Source organism: Equus asinus, chromosome 14 (genome assembly GCF_041296235.1).
Source record: "Equus asinus isolate D_3611 breed Donkey chromosome 14, EquAss-T2T_v2, whole genome shotgun sequence".
Taxonomy (NCBI): Eukaryota; Metazoa; Chordata; class Mammalia; order Perissodactyla; family Equidae; genus Equus; species Equus asinus.
In genome coordinates this window covers 1215476-1227500 of record NC_091803.1, presented here as the reverse complement: position 1 = coordinate 1227500, position 12025 = coordinate 1215476, and the positions used below count along the sequence as shown (strand labels likewise).

Sequence of the window (12025 nt, the reverse complement as noted above, 5' to 3'; positions counted from 1 at the left end):
AAGCCTGGGAAGAGAATGAACAGGGGCGCTTCTCGTGTGTGGTCTTTCCATTTCCTCGGAGAAGTGTCTTGTCCTTGCTCACCCTTTTCCCAAGGCCCCCACAGAAAAGGGGGCAGCGCGTATGCATTTTCTTCAAGGCCGTTGAGGAGCCCTGAGTGTGCAGGGCTCCTGGGGCCAGGCAGAAGGCCGAGAATCTGCGGCCGTGTGAAGGGGATGGCCGTGCAGCTGGGTTTCGGAGAAGAGGCAGCCCTTAATTTCTTTTTCTGTCTGTTACCGTCATTACTTATTTTGATTCTCAAATTGTCCCACCTTTGGTGGATGGGAGCCTCTTCAATCAGCTATTTTCGTTTTTACGTTTCCTTTTTTTTTTTTTTTTTTTTTTTACCTTTAACTGTGGTAACATAACACATAACAAAATTTACAATCTTAACCATTTTTATGTGTCCAGTTCAGGGGCACCGAGCACATTCACATTGTCGTGCAACCATCACCACCATCATCTCCAGAACTTTCGCATCTTCCCGAACTGAAACTCTGTCCCCATTAAACTCACTCCCCATCCGCCTCCCCCAGCCCCTGGCGCCCACCATCTACTTTCTGTCTCTAGGAATGTGATGACTCCAGGGGCCTCATAGAAGTGGGATCCTACAGGATTCGTCCTTTTGTGACTGGTTTGTTTCACTCAGCACAATATCCTCTGGGTTCGTCCATGTTGGAGCAGGTGTCAGAACCTCCTTGCTTTTTAAGGCTGAATAATATTCCATTGTCTGGATGGGCCACATCTTGTTTATCCATTCACTCACCCGTCAATGGACACTCGGGTTGCTTCCACCTTTTGGCCGTTGTGAATAATGCTGCTGTGATCGTGGGTGTCCAGGTGTCTCTTCAAGACTCGCACTTCTTTCGGACGTGCACCCAGGAGGACAATTGTCGGGTCACAGAGCAATTCTAGGTTTAAATTTTTGACGAACTGCCGTACTGTTTCCCACAGTGGCTGCACCATACACAACAACGCATGTGGGTTCCAATTTCTCCACACCCTCACCAACGCTTCCTGTTTTCCGGGGTTTTTTATGTGCATATATAGTAGCCTCCTGATGGGTGGGATGGGCCTTAATTCAAAGCGAGAGCCCATTTTGGGTGGAGGTGGCATTTTTCTATCAGTTCCATCAGTTCTTGTCGTTTGCGTGAATTATTTATTCACTCTTTTTTAACTTACACACCCCAAAGGTCACGGAGGAAGCAGAGTTCTGCGAGTGTAGACAAACGCACACGGTCGTGTAACCACCACAGTGAAGATGCAGAAGTTCCATCATCCCGAAAGCTTTGCGTGTGGCGCCTGTCTGCGGTCACCCCTGCTCTCGCCTCCAACTCTGTGACCACCGATCCGTTGTCTGTTCCTATAATCTTGCCTTTTCCAGGCGCCACACGAATGCACTTGCACAGGACGCAGCCCAGGACTCTCACTCAGCCCTCTGGTGGTGACGGCCATCGCGCCGTTTCAGGCCTCAGCAGCCCCTTCCTTTTAATCGCCGAGTCCTGTTCCATCTCGGGGACGTGCCAGGTGTGCTTAGCCGTTCCCCTGTTGAAGAAACATGGCTTGTATCCAGTCCGGGGACCGCGGTAAAGAAAGCTCTAAACATTCATGTTCGGGTTTTTTGTGAGCATAAATTTTCATTTCTCCTGGGTAATACTTCAGAAGGGGATGGCTGGGGCGTGTGGCAGGTGGGCGTTCATCTTTCTGAGAAGCCGCTAGCTGTTTCCCAGAGCGCCGGGACACTGTGCATGCCCGCCGGCCGCGCCCGAGTGTCCCACTTCTGCCACATTCTTGCCAGCACTTGGCGTTGCCGGCTCCTGTTTAGTTTAGTTCTGTGTTTTGTTTTGAACATTCTAGTAGGATTTAGAATCTCATCGTGCCTGTCAGTTCTGCTGGTAAATTGACTTACAGAACTATAGACATTCGGATTTGGAAAAACCTTCAAAACTCTGAGTCCGACCTCCTCTTACAAGTCCTTACCCTGGATGTCGGCTAGTCTCGATGCCTCCGGGGGGGGGAGGGCGCTCACCCCCACCCATGGGAGGCCCTGGCATTGCTGGAAAGTTCCGGAGGTCAGAAATTCCCCGTGTTGGGCCTTGTCTGCTTTCTTAGAATCTGCTCGTGGCCTCTGGCCCAGCCCACAGACCCAGAACGGGCCTTCAGACAGGTCAGGCCATCTGCTACGCCCCCCAGCCCCCTCGACTCCCTCTCTGCCTGGACAAAGTCAGCCTCAGGTCCATGTCCAACTCGTCTGAGGCAGGAACACCAGCCACGTCTTCCGCTGTGGCCCCATCCCCGTCCCAGGACAGGGGCTCAGAAGAGCGGATCAGAGGCACCTGGAGGCCGCCTGGCCGATGTGCCCATTTTACAGATGAGGAAATGGAGGCTCAGAGACGGCAAGGAATTGTCTTAGGTCATCAGCAAGTTAGTGCCAGAGCCCCAGGACCTCCCCGCCCAACCCCCAGCCCACCGCCCTGACCCACTGCTTGGCGCACCAACGTGAACTCGATCCAATTCAACAGACGGTGGCCGAGGCACCGTGACAGGCAGCACGTGGCTTTCTGTCGTCTCCTTGTGAGAGAAAACAGTGCGAGCCATCGCGAGCCTCTGTGAGGACTGGCTGGCTTTGCCGTTCGGCTCGACGTGGGGCATCGAGGCGGCCTCTTTACCGGGGGGATAACTTCTTAAAATACTGAAAGGAAGCCTTTCAGAAATTGCACGTGGATTAAGGTTTCATTTATTAAGGAACGAAACATGGGGCCGGGCCCGTGGCCAAGCGGTTAAGGTCGTGCACTCCGCTGCAGTGGCCCAGGATTTCGCTGGTTCGGATCCTGGGGGCCGACATGGCACCAGTCATCAGGCCATGCTGAGGTGGCATCCCACATGCCACAACCAGAGGCACCTACAACTATGTACTGGGGGGCTTTGGGGAGAAGAAGAAGAAAAGAGAGAAAAAAAAGAAGATTGGCAACAGATGTTAGTACTCATGTGCAAATCTTAAAAAAAAAAAAAAAAAAAGGTGGGGGGGAAGGCCGGCCTGGTGGCGCAGTGGTTAAGCGTGCACGTTCTGCTTCAGCAGCCTGGGGTTCGCTGGTTCGGATCCCGGGTGAGGACATGGCACCTCTTGGCAAGCCATGCTGCCGTAGGCGTCCCACATATAAAGTAGAGGGAGATGGGCACGGATGTGAGCTCAGGGCCAGTCTTCCTCCAAAAAAAAAAAAAAACTCCCATTGACATGAAAGCCCAAAGCTTAGGCCATCCCTGGGCCATCCAGCCCTTGCTGGCCCTGGCCAAGGCGAGACTACACCCACCAGGGAACACCACTGGCCTGGGTAGGAAAACGATGCGTTGACTTCTGACCCTGTGCTGCAGGCAGCTCGGAAACGGTCCTTCACTCTCCCTAGAAGAGGATTTATTCCCTTTCCGGATGAAACTCTCCCTGGATCCTCATGAACTGGACTCAGCTTTAATGGTATTCATTAATTTCCCTTGGGGAAAATTTGAATTTCACACAGACCCAGGGTTTTGTTTTTGTAATAAAATATATGTAATTTTCAATTAGCTGCCTTTAATCTTTTTCTTCTCTGCCACTTTTTTCCAGCGGCAAATATGTTTCTTATATCCTGCCCCCTCCCTCAACTTGGGTAATCCTAGTTCGGAAAAAATTAATTGTTCATTTTCTTTTCCGAGATAACCGGGTGCTGCCGAAGGTAATTTCTGTCTTGTGGAGCACCCTAATTAGAATTGTTTATATTTCTGTGCAGCTATTTATTCAAGAGCCAGCCCTGGTGGTCTGGTGGTTAAGATCCGGCAATCTCACCGATGTGGCCCGGGTTCGTGTCCCGGTCAGGGAACCACACTCTCGTCTGTCGGCTGTCATACTGTGGCAGCTGCGTGTGGCTGTGATGCTGAAAGCTGTGCCACCATTGTTTCAAATACCAGAAGGGTCAACCATGGTGGACCGGTTTCAGTGGAGCTTCCAGAGTCAGACAGACTAGGAAGAAGGACGTGGCCACCCACTTCTGAAAAAATTGGCCATGAAAACCCTGTGCATAGCAGCAGAGCATTGTCTGACACAGCGCCGGAAGGTGAGAGGATGGCGCCGAAGGACCGGGCAGGGTTCCACTCTGCTATGCACAGGGGCTCTGGGGGTTGGACTAAGAATTGGAATCCACTCGATGCCACCATTGTGTGCGGGGACACGGCAACCCACAAGCGACTTCACAGGCACGCAGCCAGGCCAGCAGATTCAGTCACACCGAGCTGGGGCGAAGGAAAGGCAGCGGTGAGGCTGGGGGTAAAACCGGATCGAGAGAGCACAGAGTCTCTCTCTGTCCTTAGCTGCAGGGTCGCCGAGCAGAGAAAGAGCCACAGACAGCGGTTAGAAGGCCACGGTCGCTGTGCTGGCCTTGCCGCCTCTGCAGCTTCTGTGCCTGTTTCTAAATGTATGCCCTGATAGGGCTGGCGCGGTCCAGCGTCTACACCGTCACAGCCTTTCTCCAGAGAGGGGTCTGTGCATCTCACAGCCTTACCAGCCATTGGTGCCTGCTTTCCTGGTCCCATCGAGGGGACTTAGGGGACCAGGCAGATGGGTTAGCACTCCACTCCTCGTCTTCCTGCCCCTTGAAAAGCCTGGAGTGCAGAGGGCGTGGAGCCCTTGGTCACGTGAGGGCCCGGGAATGCGGTATCGCCAGTGGATTCCAGTGACTCACGATGGGAAGGAAGCTTTACTAAACATCCTCCGTGTGTCAGGCCCTAAACAAGGCCCTTTGTCAGATGTGACATCATCGAGCCCTCCCAGTTACTCAGCAAGAATTACTTTCTTCAAAAAGAATAAAACACTGAGACGGGCCACAGTGTGGATGAACCTCGGGAACCGGCTGCCGAATGACAGGGGGCAGACACAAACGCCACATGGTGCAGGGGTCCATTTAAAGGAAGTGTCCAGAACAGGCAAACCCACAGAAACAGAAAGCAGGCGGGTAGTTTCCAGGGCCTGGGGGAGGGAGAGTGGGGAGTTCCAACTATTCTGTAATTTCTACTTATGATGTCTCCTTCCGCATCCATTACTTAGAAGTAGTTTTTAGCTCCCAAATGCACGGGAAGTGGCTTCAACATTGACTTTTTTTTTTTTTTTTTGAGGAAGATTAGCCCTGAGCTAACTACTGCCAATCCTCCTCTTTTTGCTGAGGAAGACTGGCCCTGAGCTAACATCCATGCCCATCTTCCTCCACTTTATATGTGGGACGACTGCCACAGCATGGCTTGCCAATTGGTGCCATGTCCGCACCCGGGATCCGAACCAGCGAACCCCGGGCCACTGAAGCGGAACGTCCGCATTTAACCACTGCACCACCAGGCTGGCCCCTACGTTGACTTATTTTTTTAGTGTTTGCTTCAGGGGTGGGCATGAGACTCAGGTTGGTCTAAGGAGATTCAATCCTGGAACGTTTACTGGGAACACTGGGAAAGAAAAGCTACTGGGGAGCAGAGGCTGGCGATTGTACCAGAACACAGGACAGCCCATCTGAGCATGAAGCCAGCACAACTGTAGAGTGGAGAGACGGAGAGAGAAACTGGGTGTCTGGGTCTTTTCAGTTGTATGAGCTCATTTGTTCCCCTTTGGGGGCGTAAGATGGGGTCACGTGGGTGTCTGTCACCTACGTTTCAAAGAATCCTAATGGATTTTAAGCTGGGAAACTGAGGCTGACAGGGCAGGTGGCCGCAAAGCACCAAGGGGCCAAAGAGGTTGATTCTGAAGCCCGAAGACTTACCCACCCCGAGACTGTCACACCCAGGAGGTCCTGAGGGGTGACGTTGGGTTCCCCAAGTGCCTGCGCTCATGAGGCTGCAGAGGGAAACAGAAATCGTCCTAACAGAGTTTCACTAATGAACTGACCACTTACACAATTGGGCTCCACTCAAACATCCCTCTGGTGGAATCTCTCACACACACTGGACGTTGAAACGCCTGGAAATCATGTTGCAAAGCTGTGGAAGTACATGCAGATCAAGTGGAAAGCCTGATCGTAAATCTTAGGAGAGATGCAAGATTTCAGAATGCCCCTGAGTGCAATACTGAGGGATATTCAGATAAAGCCCAAAGCCACCGGCAAGGGTGGGAGGGCCTGGCGGCCGGAGACCCGGCACTGAGGGGGTGGAATCTGACGGGGCTAATGACAGCACCGCACTTCAACAGGAAGTGATTTGAATATCAAAGGATTCAGAGAGGCTCTTGGGAAAACTGATGGCGCCCTCATCCCTTTTAGCAAAGCCAAACCTCTTTATAATGGAGCTGGGAAATCACACACCACGCACACGATGATCTATTAAGCTATCATGCAATTTGCCGGAAAAATTATGATCCTGCCATATCAACACTTGATTAATTCCTTCTTGGTTCTACAAATTAATGCATAATTGCATTCGCAACCTAAAATTCCTTGACTCTAAGATAAATTCAAGGTATTCACCCCCCTCTTTTTTCCCCGCTTTTCATGATAAATTCTCACTCTTGTGCCCACTCTTGACACTATTACTATTTCGTTCCCATTTTAAGTGAATCCACTAAAGGGATCTTTCTCTCTGGTCCAACAACAGCCTCACACTGGAGAACAGTCAACAGCAGGCACCGGGTTCCTCCTCCATCATTCTAAGTGTGCAAATTCTACCCACTTAGGTCACCGGGAAGCCCCCTCCATGGACTGCCACCACCCAGCCTGGGACAAACCTCCCACCTCCCGTTTCCCCCCCACTCAGAGATCTAGACCCCAAAATAGCCAAATGACAAGTGTTTACATATTTGCTTAAGTGTCATCAAAACATCCTCCACTTTGTTCTTCAACATCTCTTTTACAAAGGTGCCAAGTTTATTTCAGAGGTTTTTTGGAGGGCTGGGGCAGGGGGGTGGTCAGACTTCTAGTGTCTATTTGCCCAGAGAGAGAATGCATGAACAGGTGCATAAAAGTGAACCAACTTTGTTTAGGTTTCACAGGGCAAAGCAGTACATTGTCCTTTTGCTTCTGGGGGGGTGTGTGGGTGGATGTGCGTTTAAATTTAGAACCAACCAAAACTTAGACTCTCCTGAGAAACCGAGAGCCTCTGCTTCTTGAGGATGGGAACAGTGAGGCCCACAATCTTTCCCTCTGGGACTGGCTGCGAGAAAGCTCAAAAACGAGTTTCCTCTTGATTGCTGCGTCTATCTTGATGTTTTGTATACACGCCTTTTATTTCAGGTCACCAGAAATCATCTTGGAAGGAGCATGCCTCATTTGACCTGACCTGGATTGTACAGGGAGTCATTAAATCGTGGGGAAGGAGTTACAGGCATTAGGGATGCTGAGGGGTGAAGCAGCGTGGACAGACCAGGCTCGGGGAAACCACCTGGACAGGGCTGTCAGCAAACTGGACAGAAAGGCTTCCGGGGGTGGGGTTTAGACGGGGTGTTTATCCCCCCAGGAACGGTCTCCAGGCTCAAATTACGGCAGTATCAGCACAAGACTCCCTCACCCTGCTAATAAAGCCTTCAGCTGGGAGAAAAGGCAGATAAGCAGCAGGGGGCTCTTAGGGTCCCTGGGGAGGAACCAGAAATCCTGCTGCGGGGGCAGCACCAGTTCCTCCTCTTGCCCTTTACCTGGGCACTATGTCACCAGACCAGCAATTAAGGGGGTTTGCAGGCCTGACCCAGACCTCTCAGCTTTCTGACCCCGGGCAAGTTCGGGCACCATGTTACCAGACCAGCAATTAAGGGGGTTTGCAGCCCTGACCCAGCCCTCTCAGCTTTCTGACCCCAGGCAAGTTCTCCGAACCTGAACATCCCATCTGTACGAACGGAGATGTTTCTAATCAATGGGGTTTTTAAGTTCAATGAGTTACTGTAAATAAAGCACGAGAACAATGTCCAGCACAGACGAAGTGCCACACACACGTGAGCCATTCCTATTACTCCCCTGGACACAGGAGGATATCCCAGATGGGCTGCGCGCTCCTTCGCGGCAGAGGGCTCTGCAAAGGTCCTCTCCTGGAACTCTGCCCAGGCTCCCAAGCTCCTCCGGCTGGGCCCTGACTTCTGGACTCCTGGGCTGTCTCTGCATTTTCCAGTTTTAGCCAGAATCCCCTTCTCTGCACGGATCGCCCTGTTTCCCCTGGGGATCCTCACCCTCCACCATCCCTGGGGGATGGGGGCACCCGCCTGCCTTCGGCAAGTCCCCTCCCCCCACGCACCCGGCTGGTAGAGCCGGAATCCCCTGGCCCCGAGGTCCCCTCCGGGTCATAGCCCAGCCCCGGGGTCCCCTCCGGGCCATCCTCCCGCCCCCTGGGTCCCCTCTAAGTCATCCCCCGGCTACGGGGTTCCCTCAGGGTCATCCCCTGGCCCCCAGGTCCCCTCCAGGTCATCCTCCCATCCCCCGGGTCATCCCCTGGCCCCGAGGTCCCCTCTGGGCCGTCCCCCAGGTCCCCTCCGGGTCATCCCCTGGCCTCCAGGTTCCCTCCGCATCATCCCCCCGTCTCCCGGGTCACCCGCCGGCCCCGAGGTCCCCTCCGAGTCATCCTCCCACCCCCCAGGTCCCCTCCGGGTCACCCCCCGGCCCCGAGGTCCCCTCCGGGTCATCCCCAGGCCCCGAGGTCCCCTCCGGGTCATCCCCAGGACCCGAGGTCCCCTCAGGGTCATCCCCAGGCCCCCAGGTCCCCTCAGGGTCATCCTCCCACCCCCCCAGGTCCCCTCCGGGTCATTCTCCCACCCCCAAACCCCCTCCGGGTCATCCTCCCGCCCCCCGGGTCCCCTCTAGGTCATCCCCCGGCCCCGGGGTCCCCTCCGGGTCATCTCCCGCTCGCCCCCCCGCTCCTCGGCCTCAGGCCCGCGGGCCGCGCAGCGCTGGGCCCTGACCGAGGTCCGCGTCGGGCTCCGACCCCGCGCGCCGGTCCCCTCGACAGCTCCCTGCTGGGAGGGGCCTGGAGCCCGAGTCCAGGGCCGGAGCCCACCTCCGAGCTTCCCGGGACCGCACGGTCCCTATCAGGAGGGCCCGACGACCGCCTCCTGCAGAGAGCAGAGGCCCTTCTGCTGAAGGCGGGGTCCCACAGCGCCCCGCCGGGAGCTTCCCGCGAGCTCGGAACCCTACAGCTCCGGGACCTGGAGGCGCCGGCCTGGGAACCGGAAGCCCCGGAGGGGGGCACTTCCGGCGGCGCGGCGGCGCAGCGGCGGGAGTGGGGGGCTCCGCGTCGCCCATGTGCGTCACTTCCGGGCGCGGCGCGGTAAGCGCGGGCGGCGTGGCGGGCTGGCGCGGGGCCGGAGAGGGCCCGCGGAAGGTGGGCGGCCCAGGGGCCCCTTGTGCCCCCGCCGCCCCCTGTCTTCCGCCCCCTGAGTGCCGCTGCGGCTCCCGCGGGCCCAGTGGTTTCCCCTAAACACGGAGAGAAGCCTCCGGGGGCGGCGGGGGCGGGGCCCCTGCTCAGGCCCGGGCGGTGCACTTGCGACGCCTGCCTCCCCCGGCGGGACGGCCGACTCCCGGGCCCGGGCCCCATGGGCGCCGCGGGACGCGGTGGGGTCGTCCAGGAACGCGGACCGCAGGGCCGGCGCGGGGACCGACTTCCTCCCGCCTGCGTGCAGAGACAAGTGTGTTCGCACAGCCCCCCTGTGTGCGCACGTGTGTCCCAGTCCGCGAATCCGGAAGGCCCCGGGTGAAGCCTGATGAGCGGGTGGACACTCGCTCTGAACCGGCCTCCGTGGGTTTCTGTTGTAATATAATAAAACCCGGGGGCTCTTGATTTGAAGCCCCACGGCGGATCTGACCTCGTGTCATTGACTTGGTCCTTTGCTTTCTTTTTCCCATAAACTGAAGGTGCCTTTGAAGAGGCCCAGCCATGGAAGGCAAACCGTTGGTGATATCGAAACAGAAGACCGAGGTGGTGTGTGGGGTCCCCACCCAGGTGGTCTGCACAGCCTTCAGCAGTCACATCCTGGTGGTGGTGACCCAGTTCGGGAAGATGGGTACCCTCGTCTCCCTGGAGCCCAGCAATGTGGCCAGTGACTTCAGCAAGCCCATGCTCACCACTAAAGTCCTCCTGGGGCAGGACGAGGTAAAGCGGGTGGGAAGGGATCCCCACGGTCGCTTTCGTGACTATAATTTGTCAATAGGGGCGCAGTGTCTGGTAGGCAGGGTCCCACCCCGGGGCTGACAGCTTTTTCCGAGGCCTTTGTGGGTCCGAGGGCATCTGCCTGCCTGTGGGGGATGCTTTTCCCAGCCCATCAGCATCTTATCTGGCAGGCAAGCAGAGGTATTGATTTTGTCATGTGAGGCTCCCTCTGGGTTTGACCCTGCCGTGATATGTACGGTAATGAGCATGTACGGTAATGAGCGGCTGTCCCTGCTCCGTTCTGAAAAGATCGCCTGTGAGGACTTGTCTTTCATTCGTCCTTCCAGATGAGAGACGGAGAAGTCGGAAGGCAGTGAGGAAATGAATGTAATGATGCCTCTTCAGCAGTGTGTTTATGATGGGCTGTGCCGAGAGTCTCAGTGACCTCGGAATCGAGCTTATGGGGGGATTTGACGGTGGTGAGGAAGCCAGCCTGGCTTCCTAGGGGCTATTTAACAAAGGCATTAAGGGAGAAACACATTTCTCGCAATTAAAGTGGTTTTCTTCCCTTCCCTCCCCAGCCTCTCATCCACGTCTTTGCAAAGAACCTGGTGACGTTTGTGTCCCAAGAAGCTGGAAACAGAGCAGTCCTCCTGGCCATGGCCGTGAAGGACAGGAGCATGGAGGGGCTGAAGGCCTTGAAGGAGGTGATCCAGACGTGCCAGGTGTGGTGACCCCGGCGTGAGCAGCCGCACCTGCTGCCCAGCAGGGCCGAGTGGAAACTCAGACACCTCCTCGACGATTTGAAGACTCTTCATTCAGTTTGTCGCAAGGAGGAACTTTCTCTGCCTTTAGCCCTTGAAGCCAGAGTAACTGCACGTCTCGGACGACTCTTACTTTGTTTGGTCACCAAGATCATCGATGGATGGAGGGCAGACGTGGACTGTGTCTGGGGTACTTGTGAATGGTTCTCACCAGGGTCCAAATAGTTGCATCTATTTGACAATTGAAAGAATGAGTCATGCCCTCGATGTGCTGTGTCAATTGTTGGGGGAAATTTTTTTTTTATTAAAAATAAATGCATCTCTCAAATACTTCATCCTTCTTCTTAACAATGCTGAGGAATTTCAGTCACACGGCGCAGGTTCAGTTAGCGTGCCTTAGGTGGGAGGGAAACTTGTGGCAAGAGTGCAGTCTGTGGTCCACACGGATGAGCTGGGTCCCAGGAGCTGGTTCTGTGCACACTGTTTGTCTACCTCCTCTTCCTGCGACTCCTCTGAGCGAGCTTGGGGAGCTGGGTGGCTATCAACTTCCATTCCACAGACGTCTCTGTCTGTCCTGCCATGTGCTGGTTACCGTGCTAGGGCGGGGGTGGAGACCCAGCCTCCGGAGCCACGTCCTCAAAAGCTGGGGAGCAGATATGTGTCAGCCCACGGACATGGGGCCAACTAGGGGAGGGCCGGGTGGGACAGACGAAGCAGCCAATGACTGCCCAGGAAGGCTATGTAGGGAGGGAATCCTCAGTGGTGAGAGAAGCACAGTGATCGAAGGATACTGCTGAGATCAGACCACAGGATGCTCGGGCTGGCCCAACATGGATATCCAAGGCCATGGATAGCCAGCAGAGCGCCTGCTGTGCTGCGCTGAGGCCTTGGGACTCAATCCTGAGCTCAGCAAGGAACCAGTAAAAGGCTTTCAGATCAGGTCGGTTTGCCTTTTGAAAATAATCCCAAGGGTTGGCGGAAGCACGGGGCGAGGTGTTGGCTTCAGGATGGCATTTACGCCACGGAAGTCGGCTTGTGGCTACCCAGGCCTCCAGCAGAGAGCCGGCTGGGATCCCCAGAATAGAGGGAGCACCCGGGACGCCCTCCTGGGAATTTAGGAGTCACCGCTCAGGGTTCACGTGAGGAGACAGCGTGC

General features: G+C 55.5%; 1 protein-coding gene across 4 annotated transcripts; it reads left to right on the top strand.

Moving 5' to 3' along the window:
* Positions 1-8115: 8115 nt before the first annotated feature.
* PSMG3 (proteasome assembly chaperone 3) lies at positions 8116-11199 on the top strand. Of its 4 annotated transcripts, none has more exons than XM_014846664.3 (3): positions 8116-9286; positions 9871-10108; positions 10687-11199. In XM_014846664.3, the coding sequence occupies exons 2-3, from the start codon at positions 9893-9895 to the stop codon at positions 10837-10839; spliced, it is 369 nt and encodes a 122-aa protein (XP_014702150.1). In that variant the 5' UTR covers positions 8116-9286; positions 9871-9892; the 3' UTR covers positions 10840-11199. The 4 variants fall into 4 exon arrangements, with proteins under 4 accessions (XP_014702150.1, XP_014702151.1, XP_014702149.1 ...); XM_014846665.3 differs by having other exon boundaries at positions 9266-9340; XM_014846663.3 differs by having other exon boundaries at positions 9284-9644.
* The last annotated feature ends 826 nt before the right edge of the window (positions 11200-12025 follow it).

Excerpts from the sequence above, each read along its gene's own strand:
- PSMG3 (XM_014846664.3), top strand. The coding sequence starts at position 9,893 with ATGGAAGGCAAACCGTTGGTGATATCGAAACAGAAGACCGAGGTGGTG. Across the intron at positions 10,109-10,686 it reads TCCTCCTGGGGCAGGACGAG|CCTCTCATCCACGTCTTTGC; the intron begins GTAAAGCGGGTG and ends TTCCCTCCCCAG.